The sequence below is a fragment of the Sinocyclocheilus anshuiensis genome, unplaced genomic scaffold (genome assembly GCF_001515605.1).
Source record: "Sinocyclocheilus anshuiensis isolate Anshui unplaced genomic scaffold, SAMN03320099.WGS_v1.1 scaffold363, whole genome shotgun sequence".
In the NCBI taxonomy this organism is placed as follows: domain Eukaryota; kingdom Metazoa; phylum Chordata; class Actinopteri; order Cypriniformes; family Cyprinidae; genus Sinocyclocheilus; species Sinocyclocheilus anshuiensis.
This window is the reverse complement of record NW_015552568.1, coordinates 860,353-874,336: the sequence shown is the minus strand read 5'-3', so window position 1 is coordinate 874,336 and position 13,984 is coordinate 860,353. Positions and strand designations below refer to the sequence as shown.

Here is a 13,984-nt window from a genome sequence, read left to right as displayed (position 1 = left end):
ATTTTATTATGATAATGAACAGGCTGCACTGTCAAGGTTGCAATGCTTAACTGTGTGCGCGCATGCGGCGCTGGCGCAATCACTTTAATTTTTTCCTTCTAACAGTGGAAGCAACTACTCCTTTTAATCCTAAATATAATCGGAATTGTAAAAGGTTTGCCTTTATTTGTGTACATTCACAATAAAAACAAATCTTTGTGCTTTTGTAAAATAAGCCTAAAGAAAAATAGGATGCCGCTTTCTGCCATCTGGTTTCCTTTCGCGCAGCACAAAAATGAACTGAAACTGCATACTAGGCTACTTGTTGCACAGTTTTTCTTTCGTTTTCTTAATTTATTATTTAAGTAAAAATATATTTCTCATATAGGCCTATTTATCGTTATATATATATATATATATATATATATATATGCCTATAGCATAGCTTTATGTTTTTCTCCACTCGCAGAAGCACTGCAGGTGCGTGATGTGATATGATGACGTGAATCCTCATGTTCTGTTATTTGCTGCTTTTTGCACATGTAAAATTAATCCCTGGGAAACAAATGTTAGTAATTTTTTTTAACGGGTCACAGACACGTATCCTTTCTAATTGAATTAAATTCTAATTTAAAATAATCTTGTCGGTTAATAATCGGTTATCGGTTAAGGAGTGTCGGTTGTCGGAAACTATACTACATAAAACATATCTGAATGAAACGCAGACTTGCGACTTGCTGAATGAGAATGTAGATTCACTCTCTGCCAGCAGGTGGCGCTTATGGAACAGCAGCGATACAGCGTTACACTATTTTAAAATGCGTTATACAGAGACAAGATGAAAAGAAAATACCATCTAAACTTTTTTTAAAGACAGTCAGTTCCCTTAAGAGATGCATTCATATAAACTTATATCCCTAATTGTATCGCGATTAATTTAACATCTTAATCGATTTGAATCGTCACATATTTGTATCGATTTTCAGCCCGCTCGGGGTGCATAGTTGCATCTCTGTTTATTTATTACTTTATATTTTATTTTTTATTACCTTATTTCTATTACTTTATTTTATTTATTTACTTACCCATCGATCCAACTTGATGGCACATGGCACTAACAACAGCAAGATTATGGGTTCGACTCCCTGGGAATGCATGAAATAAAGTTTTATGCATTTTTTTTCTTTATTTTAAACTTTGTTTAAAACTATTAGTTACAAAAATGTATATAATATTTTTTTTTTAGGTTTTATTGATTATTTTATTCTGACCAAACACCCATCAAGCCACTTGATTGTTGTCTTTAACAACATCAAATAGAAAGACCTTGTCTAGCCAAACATGTTTTTTTAAACATTGTTCCACTCATCAAAAATCAGTCATTTTTATGTATTGCTGATCATCTGAGGAAAGAACAATGCTTGAAACCATTGCAATTTGTTTGAAGTGTGTATGGTGCAGCCGTATTGTCAAGTGGAAGGGGTACAGCTCTAACAGCTGTTCCTATTGTTCACTCAGAGAGATGACCTTATAGGGAAGTGCCCATGGTGTCCCACCCCTCTTCCCCCTCATGCAGCCACTTTCACATTGGCCTTACCCATCAGCACACTGTGTGCTTTGGGAATTCAAGCACCCAGGATGGCATGCAACATTCTGCTGGACCTGGTAACCATCGCTTATCACCAAGGAGCCTTGCGGCAAGTGGCAGGGCCCCGGCAGGTGTTTGATGCCCCTGGCCTGTCAGCAAGGATTCACGAATTAATTTATACGAGTTAATATGCGAGTAAAAGAGATACCAGCTATTGCCATTTATCAGTGATAAATAGGTGGAACAGGGGTCCAGTAATCCTCATCACACTTCTCTGAGTGGCCAAGCATGCACAAAACCAATGATTTGTAGATTAGAGATTGAGGATATTGCCTTTTTATGACTGATACAGGTTATTTTGATATATATATATATATACACACACACACACACACACACACACACACACATATATAAAATCACTTGTTATTACATATATTTATTACATATATAATAATAATAATAACATAAGTGATTTTATGTGTGTGTGTATATATATACACACTGTTAAAAATATTGGTTAAGCCGATTATCGGCCTTGATTTATCTTTCAGAATCTCTTTTGTCAAATGGCCACCCCAAAAGTATGTGCATGTATGATGACTGCTCTTTTGTCAGCTTTTCTAACATGCAATAAGTGTCATTTTTAGTGGTCGACCGATATTGGGTTTTTGACAGCCGATGCCGATATCTTAGCGAGCAGGGTGCCTGATGGCCGATATAAAGCTGATATATATCTTTTCTTTTCTTTTATTTATTTATATAGCACTGTATAAATACAACTAAGTTGCCCAAAGTGCTTTACAAGGTGAACACAGAAGATAATACATGCACATGATAATCATAATTAACGTTAAAACTAAGACGATCATAAACCATCAACCATTTTTAAAATGCCATAGAGAATAAATTAATTTTTAACTTGTTTCTCAAGGATATCACATAATGGGAGCATATATAAAGAGAATAAGATTGGAGCTAAAATGGATCCCTGAGGAACTCCGCAAGTGATGTGCTCTGTAGAGGAAATAAAATTAGCAATATTAACTGAGAAAGATCGGTTAGTCAATTAAGAGAGAAACCATTTTAGAACATTTCCCTGCAGACCGATACAGTGTTCTAGGCGGGAAAATAAGAATAGAGTGATTAATAGTATCAAACGCTGCTGTTAGATCGAGAAATACTAGAGCCACGGAATCGCCAGAATTGACCGATAGATAGATGTCATTTAGTACTTTAAAAAGAGCTGTTTCGGTACTGTGCTGGACTCTATTCTCAATACATTTCAGTCAGGCTTTAAAGTTAGTACTCCGAAAGTCATGTAATTGTGTAGCGACCACTTTTTCTAAATTTTTGCAATGAAAGGCAGATTTGAGATAAATCTAAAGTTAGACAATATAGATGGATCTAGATTCACTTTTTTCAGTTGAGGTCTGACTGTTGCATGTTTTAACTGATCTGGTACAGTTCCAGTGCTGAGACATTTATTTATAAGAGACTGCAAACTAGGTCCCAACGTATTTACAATCTATTTAAAAAAATGTGGAGGGATCGTGTCATGCGGGGAAGCAGAAGGCTTTAAGTGATCTATCATTTCGTAGAGTGAAACGAGAGCAATAGGCTCAAACTCACTCCGGGTAGCTCGACAAACATGTGGTTCAATAAAAGTGTAAGCCGGAAGTGAAATAGTCTTTGATAAGTCTGCTATTTTTGTAACAAAATTACCAAGGAATTTTTCACATAGGTCAGAGGATATCTCTGTAGAGATTTGATTTGGAGGGTTAAGAACGTCATTGATAGTAGCAAAAAGAACAGCAGGTTTATGCTGGCTTTTGGCAATGACATTTGAAAAATATTTATGCCTAGCTACTCTTACAGCTTTCTGATAGTTGGCCAATGAATCTTTTAAGAGCTCGTAAGAGATTGAAGTTTTTTTCCATTTTCTTTCTGCCCTCCTACAGATCTGACGAAGAGCACGAATGTTACTTTTATTAATCCAGGGATGAGGGTTTGATTATATGGATTTAGATATCAGTGGAGCAACTGAGTCCATAACATTTGAACAAATATTACTAAATATTATATATATTAAATGTTCTTCAGAACTGAACAAATGTAATGGTGAATCAAGTGATGCTGACACGCTTGCATCCTCAAAAGCTGTAATAAAATTGGCATGGGCCATAGAATCTATTCTACGAAATTTACGTAATGTTGGCAGAGAAATACAAGTTTCAAAAGGGACAGAAACATTAAAAAAAAACATATAATAATATATATAATAAGAATATATAATTTTTATTTATTCTAATTAATATTTAAGAAATTTGAAATAATTTGAAAATGATAAATGTGTAAAAATAAAATATAATCCTATTACTGTAATCCTATAACAATACTTTTCACAAATAAAGAAATATTAAAAAATATATATATAAATAAAAAGTAAATACTGTAACCAACAGGGCTCTCAGTAATCTAGGACGTTTGTGTGCATTGGGAATAATTTTTTTACATGCATACATTTTACATACAGCACACAGTGAAAATGACATGAACATGACAGTGGGCAAATGGATAAAGCACAGCATAGTTTGAAATCATGAGTTTAAAGTTTGTCGATCGTGTGTCTCCAGTGAAGCTGAACTCTCCTCCTGTCAGCATTCCATTTGCACGGACCGACCGGCACACAGAGAACACGTGATCATGCAGGATACAAATACACACTTTATAAGATCTCGCAGCTGGATCTGACCAAGTCTGCAAGGTTTGTTAAATTAAATGTTAATTAGACATTCAAAGATCTGTTTAAATTATATAAATGCGTGTTTGCTGAATGCTGATAGTAAATTATCAAAAAAAGAAAGTATTATGTTTGCCTTTCTATTACTATTAATATAAAAGCAATCATTATAATACTTTTTTGTATACCTTTTAATTCCTTTGTTAAACATCCTATCTGATTATTAGACAAACTTCTATCCCTATATTAGAAAGAACTGTGAAACAATGAAGAGGGGAGAATGTGAGCGCTGTGTGCTCAGGTGCTGCTGTTGTCAGCGATGTCAAAATATAAATCTGGTGTGCAGTCAAAATAAAAGTCCCGCCTCGAACACATCGGCCAAACAGAAAAACTTATCGCTGATGCGATATTTGAAAAATGTCAAATATCGGCCGATATATCGGCCATGGCAATATATCGGTCGACCGCTAGTCATTTTTAAGTTTGATCCAATAACCTTGAGACCAGTGTTCGAATTGAGGGGGGGCTGGGGGGGTCCCGGAACTCCCATAAGCATTAAGGGACCACCCATAATACCCAAAAAAGTATACTGGGGGGGTCCCTTGGTTTTTCAATAAAACTATAATACTTCAAATGAAGTTTCGATTGCTGTATTAAATTTAGACCTGCTCATGATACATCATATTCATTATAATCAATCACACACGATTCTGTTGAGTTTAGGAATGCAGTAGCCAATCAGAGGCGTTCAGATTAATCATCACTAAAACCCCCAGAGTTTTGTTCAGACTGAAACTGGCAATTCCCTCATCATAAGCAACAAAGTGCAGATGTATGTACGATATAAGTAAGAGATTCATTTATCATACAGTGTATGGACAGCTTCATTGATTATAAGAGGAGTTATGAGTGCTTGAACACTAGCTAGACTGACTGCTCATTTAGAGTGTGTTCATTCACTGCATGATTCAGTATAATAAAATGCATTTAGAATGCTCCCAAAATTCAAGATATGGGGGCAGAAAATGTATATATTTTGGGGGTGGAATGGTTCAACTTACTCACGGTTCAGTTTGTATCACGGTTTTAGAGTCACTGTTTCGGTATGTGCTATGTTTAGGCAAAAACTATACTGTCAAATAAAAATAAAGAAAAATAATAGTAATCTATCTAACTACAAGCAACAGCACAAATAGATACAAATAAAATAAACAGTGATTTTCAGTTTTTTTTTAGGTAGGTCTAACAGTTTTTAGGAACTGAAATTGAATAAAGTAATGAAATGTAAAACAGCATTGCATATTTGACTGTATAAATTAAAGATGAATCTTTATTAAAGTTACAAAAGCTATTCAATCAAGAGCAGTGAGTGATTTCTTTGTTGCTGTTTGATTAATATTAAGAAAGTGCTGTCACTTTAAGAGAATGCACTGATCCAGTGCACTGATACTGTACGTTCAGCTAGCTATGTCTGCTATAGGATACTTACCAAGACGGGCATTTTGACATAATTTGTGTGAATTTGTGTGTCCATTTAAACGCAATACTTCAGAGAGAGCTTAATATTTGCGCGCGTTCTAAGGCGCGGGTTTGCGCGCTTCGGATGAGCGCATGCACAAATCTTCTCACTGCGCGCGCGAGCTCGCGTCCTCTGGCTCTTAAATGTTTAAACTGGCAAAGCTTAAACAAGTTTAGCTTTCGCGCTTCGGATGAGCTCACGCTCAAATCTTCTCGCTGCGCGCACGAGTTCGCATCCTCTGGCTCTTGAATGATTAAACTGGCAAAGCTTAAAAGAGTTTAGCTTAAACACAGATATCAACGTGTGCTGTTCATTTCTCACCTATGCGCGCGCACTATCAGCACCCGGGTGATGACGGAATAAATGCTCATATTCCAGCATGCGGCATTCGCATTGAACAAGAGTGAATGGTTTGTTCATGTTTTTTTTTTTCATCGCTGTTGTTGTAATGTATTGGGAAGCCAGAAAGGTTTGTTTGTACGAGTTCTTGTTTTTCTAACATATGGCATTAACCAATATCAATCGAGGAAGAAGAGTGCTGTTTTCCCGAATGTTAGCATGACTGCAAATGTGATACTGATTTTATGCCATTTTTTTTATTTAACCAGGAAAACCTCTCTGAGATTAAAAATCTCTTTCACAGGAGAGTCCTGGCCAAAATGGGCAGCATTTTAAAACAAGAATTCAAAAACAAGAAGTTAATATTAAGAGACTTACATTTTAGACACCATATTGCCTATTTTTTGCTCCATTTCACCAACAATATTGATTCCAAACAAAGCCACAGCACTGTTTTGAGTCTCTGAACAACATGAAGGTGTTTTGTTCCTGAATTAATTAACAGTTTAATGATTTGGTTCAATCGCAATGACTCTCTTATATTAACAGTGACTTGCTGCCACCTACTGGCGGTTTTAATTTCACATCTAAAGTACCTTTTCATTTTTTTTTTTTACCGTTTAAATGATTCGGTTCAATCGCAATGACTCACTTATTAATAGTGACTTGCTGCCACCTACTGGTGGATTTAATTTCACTTTTAAATATTTTTTTTTTATATAAATTCAAATATCAGTATTCAACGTTTTAGGATTAAATTATTAAAACATTATTTATGCATTTGGTACTGCAGGTTAAAGCACCCCATGTCCCTCTAAGCTGCATTGTATATACATCTAAATGCCACTTCAAGATGCAGCTTTTGTGTTTCCTCTGCATTGCAAAGATGAATTTTGTTGATAATGATTTTATTTGTTTGGTAACAGCCCCAAATGTCGTCCTATTGTTATTGACTTTGATTAAATGTAAGAGTTTGACATACTTCTAGAAAAAATGGCTTTACAAAGGTAAAAATGCCCATAAAGGGTAAAAATCATGATTGGCCAGCTATCCAGTGCGTTGTGATTGGCCGAATACCTCAAGCAGGTGACGGAAATGTTACGCCCCTTACCATACTGTGATGCCGTGTGACGAGACAAAACCAATAAAACCCATTATATACGAGGCATTTGTTGCATCCAGTGGGGACCTAATTACTGATTATAATGACCTACACTGTCTTTTTACGCGTTGTGTTGCGTATTGCGCCGCGTAAACATAAAACAATGTCTGCATTTGTGATCGGAGAAACGACAAACAACAAGCGCTACTCTACTGCTCAAAACTCGCGTTTGAATCGTCAGTGGCAAATCCTTTAAATTTGAAAACGTACTTACAGGCTGTGAGTCAGCATTATTTGTCAGCATCATAGACCGTATAGGGTCAGCATGCACGCCGAAGGGGAAACAGGGTAACTGAATTCACCAGAACACCGGCATTGTAGGCTACTCTCCCAGGAAACAGTCCTCGTCCTCCGTAAAATGCGTTGCACACATCAGAATATTTGGTTTGAACTGTTCTGGAACAGTGTTGTAAATACAACTTAACCACTGGTTTTTAGTTGTGTCCTCTTTTGGAAGACCAAACAAAGTAGTTTCGTGAAACACACAGCGAAACACACAGCGTCTCCACGACATGGCAGCGGTGGCAACAATACTACAGCGAGAATCAAAGAGAATCAAGCGCCTTCTTTCTTTGCTTGAACATTTGGGGCTGGTTAGGGGGACCCCCCCCAAGAGCTTTGACACAATTCGAACACTGCTCGAGACACTCACGATTCAGAATTTCCCTGCCAATCTGATGGCTATACTGTGATGACGTGGCAAGTAAAGAGCAGGCATGTCTGTTTGACCCCTGCGTCCTGCGTTGCTATAAAGAGCAGAGGAATGAAAGCTGTGACTGTGTTGCTGGGGACTGATGGAAGCATAAACCTTTAAACGAAACCATTCTACTTTCCATCCTCCAGCCTCCTCCCGCGGAGAGTTAGCTGTGAGCTATTTTACCCTGCTGATTGATGCATGCTGAAGGTATTTTAAGATACTAAAGTGCTTTATGATATGACAGCTGGAATTCATGTATATGCTGCATCTTCCTTTCCAATGTGTTCTTTCTTGATCTTGAACGTTCCATTAGTAGTTCAGTATTGAGCTGAATATGTGTTGAGTTCTTGTGTGGGTGTTGTGTAGGGCCCTTTTGCTGGTTTTTTTCTGGGCTCCATGTTCTTCGAGGGCCGATGAGGAGGCTGTGCGGTACAGTGGGAGGATAGATAACTCCAACAACTCAGGGGTTTGGAGGTCACTCTTCTACCTGGAGGCCAGATACGCCTGAAATAGCTCATTGCTGGTGCTTTTTGTATATGCACACTGATAAATGCTGATATGTTCTGGAAAGCGTTGACGCACTTGTGAATTGCGCCGTCGGGCCTCGCTTAAGTCCTGAATCAGCTCTCAGCTAGAGCGAAATTTAATAGACACGTCATTCTCACCTTGTGGTACAGGTCTGCGTTAGTCAGCAGCACAATTAAGCATCTCATTGAAACGTGTCCATGTAATTTGAAGTATGGACCTTTAATTAAAAAAAAGAAAAAGTCTTAAGCTCCTCTCTATCTAATCCACTGTTTCATTCAGGGGTGTACATTGTGAAGCGTTCAAAACTGGATCGAGAAGCCTTTTATGTTTTGTTTTAATTCCTGAATTTGAATTGAATTTGAGATGAGGTAGTAAACAAGATGCAGATGATTCCAATTTGAAAAGTAAGTAGAATTAAAATGAAATGAGATTAATTTAAGGGACTTTTTTTTAACTAGAAAAGCCAAGTTTGTCAAGGAAAACTTGATTTTATAAGTGCTAATTTGAAAGTTTTGAAAAAGGTTAAAAGCGGTTTATAAAAAAATACATAAAAAAATAGTTTATAAGTCGTGGATGGAGGGTTGTAATGCAACTTTATTTATTTAAATAAATATATTTACATAATTACATATATACAATATATGTATTTATTTATGTAATTTGTGCATATGTTCATTGCATATTTATTTCGTTGTATAAAAATAAATAAAAATTAATTACAAAAAATAGTTAAACAAAATAAATGTATTTATGTAACTTATTTGTGTATATAATTTAAATATTTAATTACATAAAATAAATAAATACATAAACACAAACAAATGACGACTGATACACTTTTATTTTATGTAATTAAACATTTAAATGACATAAATACATTTATTTTGTGTAACTTTTTGTCTTTTATTTCTTTGTATTTATTTTTATATTAAATATTTAAATATTGCATGAATGAATATACATGTATTTCTTTATTTCTTATTGTTTGTTTGTTTGTTTATTTATTTTGTAATATTTATATATTATTTATATTTATTATGTAATAAATAAATATTTAAATAATTACATAATTTACATAAATGCATGGTTTTTGTTGTAATTTATGTAATTTTATGTAATTATGTATTTATTTACTCATTCATATTCAATAAATTATCTTCTGTGTTGAAATTTCTTTGAATTGCAATTCACTAAATTCCTCTTCCTGATTCAAATTTAATCTTTTTTTTGCGGTGTGGCTAAATTCACACTCATAAATTGAAAAGCAGACAATTCTTCAATTCTGACTTTTGCCCAACCCTGTTTGCATTAACACCAATTTATGAACAGTTATCTATAGCATTATCTACACTTCTCCTCCTCCAAATCATGGTTTGTCCATAAGACAACCTTTTATCAGTGTCCATTCCTACAAGAGAGTACTTGTTGGCTGATCTTGTTCGTTTTCTTGTTGCCAGTGAACAGTGCTGGGTGACCTTCTGGGAACTGGACTTCATTGTGTACATTCGTTCCCGATTTAGGTGGCTAAAAGTTGCAATCTTTCTGAGAAAAGCAGTCACTGTCTCGTGTGTGTGTGTGTGTGTGTGTGTGTGTGTGACCTTGTCGCCGTAGCTCCTCACAGATCGTGGCGAAAGCACAGCTTGTTAATCCACAGTGCAGAGATTCTGTTGCACGCACATGTGATGATCGGTGCCAAGGCCAAGCAGCATCCATTGTTATCATGCCCTGCCATTTCTCATGCTGCCACACTCCACATGCTGGCCGAGCAGATTCCCCGGACTTACACTGATGGATATGTTAATGTTAAACATGGACAGATCAGCAAATAGACACGTTATCCTGCTAAGTGTGGCCTAAGAAAGATTCTCAAACGTGCTCCTTAGAGGTGCTCTTGAATGCAATTGTTATAAGTTATGAGTGTAACACCTCCCAGTTGATTGACAGCTTGGGGGTGTTAACCTTCGTCACTCTTCCTGTCGAGCACGGGGCAGCTGCTGTCATGCCTCTGTGTTTAAACCTGATCAGGACATCGCCGAACATATCGAAATAGTTTCTCCATTTTTGGCGTGGTGCATTGTTGCTCCCCATGCTATTTTCTTCTCTCGTCCTCATGGGCGCAGATGAGCTTACATGACTACTTTGTTCTCGATGGGTGAACGCGCTCTCTCTTTCTCTCGCTGGTTCTCTTTTGAAGTCATTTAAGTCATTTTTATGACTGTGCAAAAGGGACTAGTGGATTTGATTAATTAAAGATCATAATTTGATTTGGGTTTGCCATGGTTCATCTTGCCTAGCATATTCATCAGTCAGGAAAAGATTTCAGAAGACATTTATGCTTTCTGATGGCTGTGTTCTCTGCAATATGTGTGGATAACACATGCAGCGTTACATGCTGTATTAAAATATTCAAGCCAAAAAAAGCAACAAAACAAACTACAATACACAGTTTTGAGGTATAGTATGATCATAGAAGATAAACTTTTGATTTGTAAACAATATATTATTTCTGCAATGACATTGCAAGTTTGATGTTGCATTGTGGAACTCGAGTACCTTCATAATGCATAAGCCAGACTGATTTGCAAAGATGTTTGTTTTTAACCTATGTGTTTATGTAAAGGGATAGATCACCCAAAATTGAAAATGTATCATTTACTCACCCGCGTGTCAGTCAAAACTTGTATGACTTTGTTTTTTTGCAAAATATAAATGAAAATAATTTGAAGAATATTTAAATTGTTTTTGTTCATATAATTGCGGTGATTGTGGTTCAAAACAACATTGGACCTCATTAATTTGCATAGTTTTGTGTAAAGAGTATTTTAATTTATTTAATTTTATTTTATTTTGTCTGTGCATTTATTAGCAATTTTAACTGTGGATTACTGTGTAACTCAGGATTTGAGAATTTAATGGCAACAGGTTTAAAAATGTATCATCATGTGTAAATAAACAACTTTGCTCCGAAACGTGCTGCACATATACATTTAATTAAATCAAAACCTGATTTAATTTGGTAAAAGCGATATCACAATATCAATTTTATTTAGATTAAACGTTAAGTCATTTATTAAAGCTCAATGTGGATGGAAAAATTGCTTGTTACTGGAAACTTTTGAATTGTTTTTGGTGGTCATTATTGGCGGCCATTGTTGTTCGAAACATCATTGGACCCCACTGATTTGCATATAGTTTTGTGTAAGGAGTATTTTGTGTTGCATTGCATTTTTTGTTTGTGCATTTATTTGCAATTTTAACTGTGTTATGAAGCTGAGGATTTGACTTATTTGTTCTGAGTACCTTGTTTTTTTTCTCTTCCTCCTCCTAGTGGGCGACAAGGTACCTGCCGATATACGTATCTGTGCCATTAAGTCCACCACGCTCAGAGTGGACCAGTCTATTCTGACGGGTAACAAAGCATTTGGTTCATTTGTATGTGTTTTTTAAGTGTCAAGTATCTTAGCTGTGATTTACTATTAATTCGGTCATGTTGCAGGCGAGTCTGTCTCTGTCATTAAGCACACCGACCCCGTGCCAGATCCCCGTGCCGTCAATCAGGACAAGAAGAACATGTTATTCTCCGTAAGAAAATTAGACTTCAGCTGAACTTTAATTCACAAAGCTTTTTGGTGCAAAAGACTCGTATTTTTCCTGTACATTTAAATGCGTGCATTTCAGGGAACCAACATTGCTGCGGGAAAAGCCGTAGGTGTGGTGGTGGCCACAGGTGTGAACACAGAGATCGGTAAAATCCGTGACGAGATGGCCTCCACCGAGCAGGAGAAGACGCCCCTGCAGCAGAAGCTGGATGAGTTCGGTGAGCAGCTCTCCAAAGTCATCTCTCTCATCTGCATCGCCGTGTGGATCATCAACATCGGCCACTTCAATGACCCCGTCCACGGCGGCTCCTGGATCCGTGGAGCTGTTTACTACTTCAAGATTGCCGTTGCTCTGGCCGTGGCCGCCATCCCTGAAGGTCTTCCTGCTGTCATCACCACCTGCCTGGCTCTCGGCACCCGCCGTATGGCCAAGAAAAACGCCATAGTCCGCTCTCTGCCCTCTGTGGAGACGCTGGGTTGCACTTCCGTCATCTGCTCTGACAAAACCGGCACCCTCACCACCAACCAGATGTCTGTCTGCAGGGTGAGCCCTTTCTTTAGCAGTTTAGTCTTCCTAGGCTTTGTACAGAAGGTTAAGTGCACTTAATAACTCCATGAAACATGCGCAAATTTGCATGCATACCCTGTTGTCCGTAAACCTTACAAAGTCTGTTGTCCTGGAAGAAAAAGTATTGAAAAATTTTAATAGCATAAATCAGGCATATAAGTGACTTTTCTCAACTTTTAGGAGTACACTAGCACATCGATGACCTCAAAACTAATAAACATGAACTAAAAGCCACAAAAATCAAATGTACATTTAAATGGGGAATTTAAATAGGTGAGCCTGTGTGTGTATATATAATCTAAAATACATAAAATTGCATATAAATGATAATCACAAAAATATGAAACAATACAAGATATATTACTACTGTAATAATACTATTTTTATTCAGAGCAGGGTAGATAGAGCAGGTACAAATTGTAATCCATTACTGATTCCAAATTACTTGACGACAAATTGTAGTTCGTAACGTAATCATTACATTACACATTTTAGGTAATATAATCAGACTAACTCGTTTATCATATTGATTTAAATAGGATAATCTTGTACCATATTTGTATAAAAATGCAAAGAGGAAGAAAATATATTCCATTTGTTATCAACAACAACATGAAGTGCAATAAACTTTATATTACATCAAACTGGGTTTGTGAAGGGGGTGTATGAGTTTAATGAAAAATTAAAACGATTTTAAAATGAATAAAATAAAACACTTACTGAAAAAATGAAATATTTTATTTGTTTACCTGCATGTCATGTGACTATAACCAGCGTCAGAGAACTGTGAACATGCAAATGTGATACTTCATTATTAAAGGAACACTCGTAGCACTTTTAGCTGTAGCTTAGCATAAATCATTGAATCTGATTAGACCATTAGCATCTCGCTCAAAAATGACCATAGAGTTTCTATATTTTTCCTACTTAAAACTTGACTCTTCTGTAGTTACATCATGTACTAAGACCGACGGAAAATGAAATGTTGCTATTTACTAGGCCGATATGGCTAGGAACTATACTCTCATTCCGGCGTAATAATCAAGGAACTTTGCTGCCATACCATAGGTGCAGCAGGCGCAATGATATTACACAGCGCCTGAAAATAGTCCCCAGCACGCTCCCTGTGCAAGCAGGTGGTCACGTTGGTTATGTTGACGAAAGTTAGCCTATTTTCAGGCGCTGTGTAATATCATTTTGTGGTACGGCAGCAAAGTTCCTTGATTATTACGCCGGAATGAGAGTATAGTTCCTAGCCATAT

At 36.5% G+C, this 13,984-nt stretch overlaps 1 protein-coding gene across 2 annotated transcripts in view; it reads left to right on the top strand.

Moving 5' to 3' along the window:
* The window catches only part of atp2a2a (ATPase sarcoplasmic/endoplasmic reticulum Ca2+ transporting 2a), a 43,654-nt gene that overhangs the window by 9,666 nt on the left and 20,004 nt on the right, over positions 1-13,984 (top strand). For both annotated transcript variants that reach the window (XM_016455696.1, XM_016455697.1), the window contains exons 7-9: positions 11,884-11,964; positions 12,052-12,137; positions 12,234-12,698. In XM_016455696.1, the coding sequence (XP_016311182.1) occupies positions 11,884-11,964; positions 12,052-12,137; positions 12,234-12,698 (632 nt within the window). The remainder of the gene's footprint in view (positions 1-11,883; positions 11,965-12,051; positions 12,138-12,233; positions 12,699-13,984) is intronic.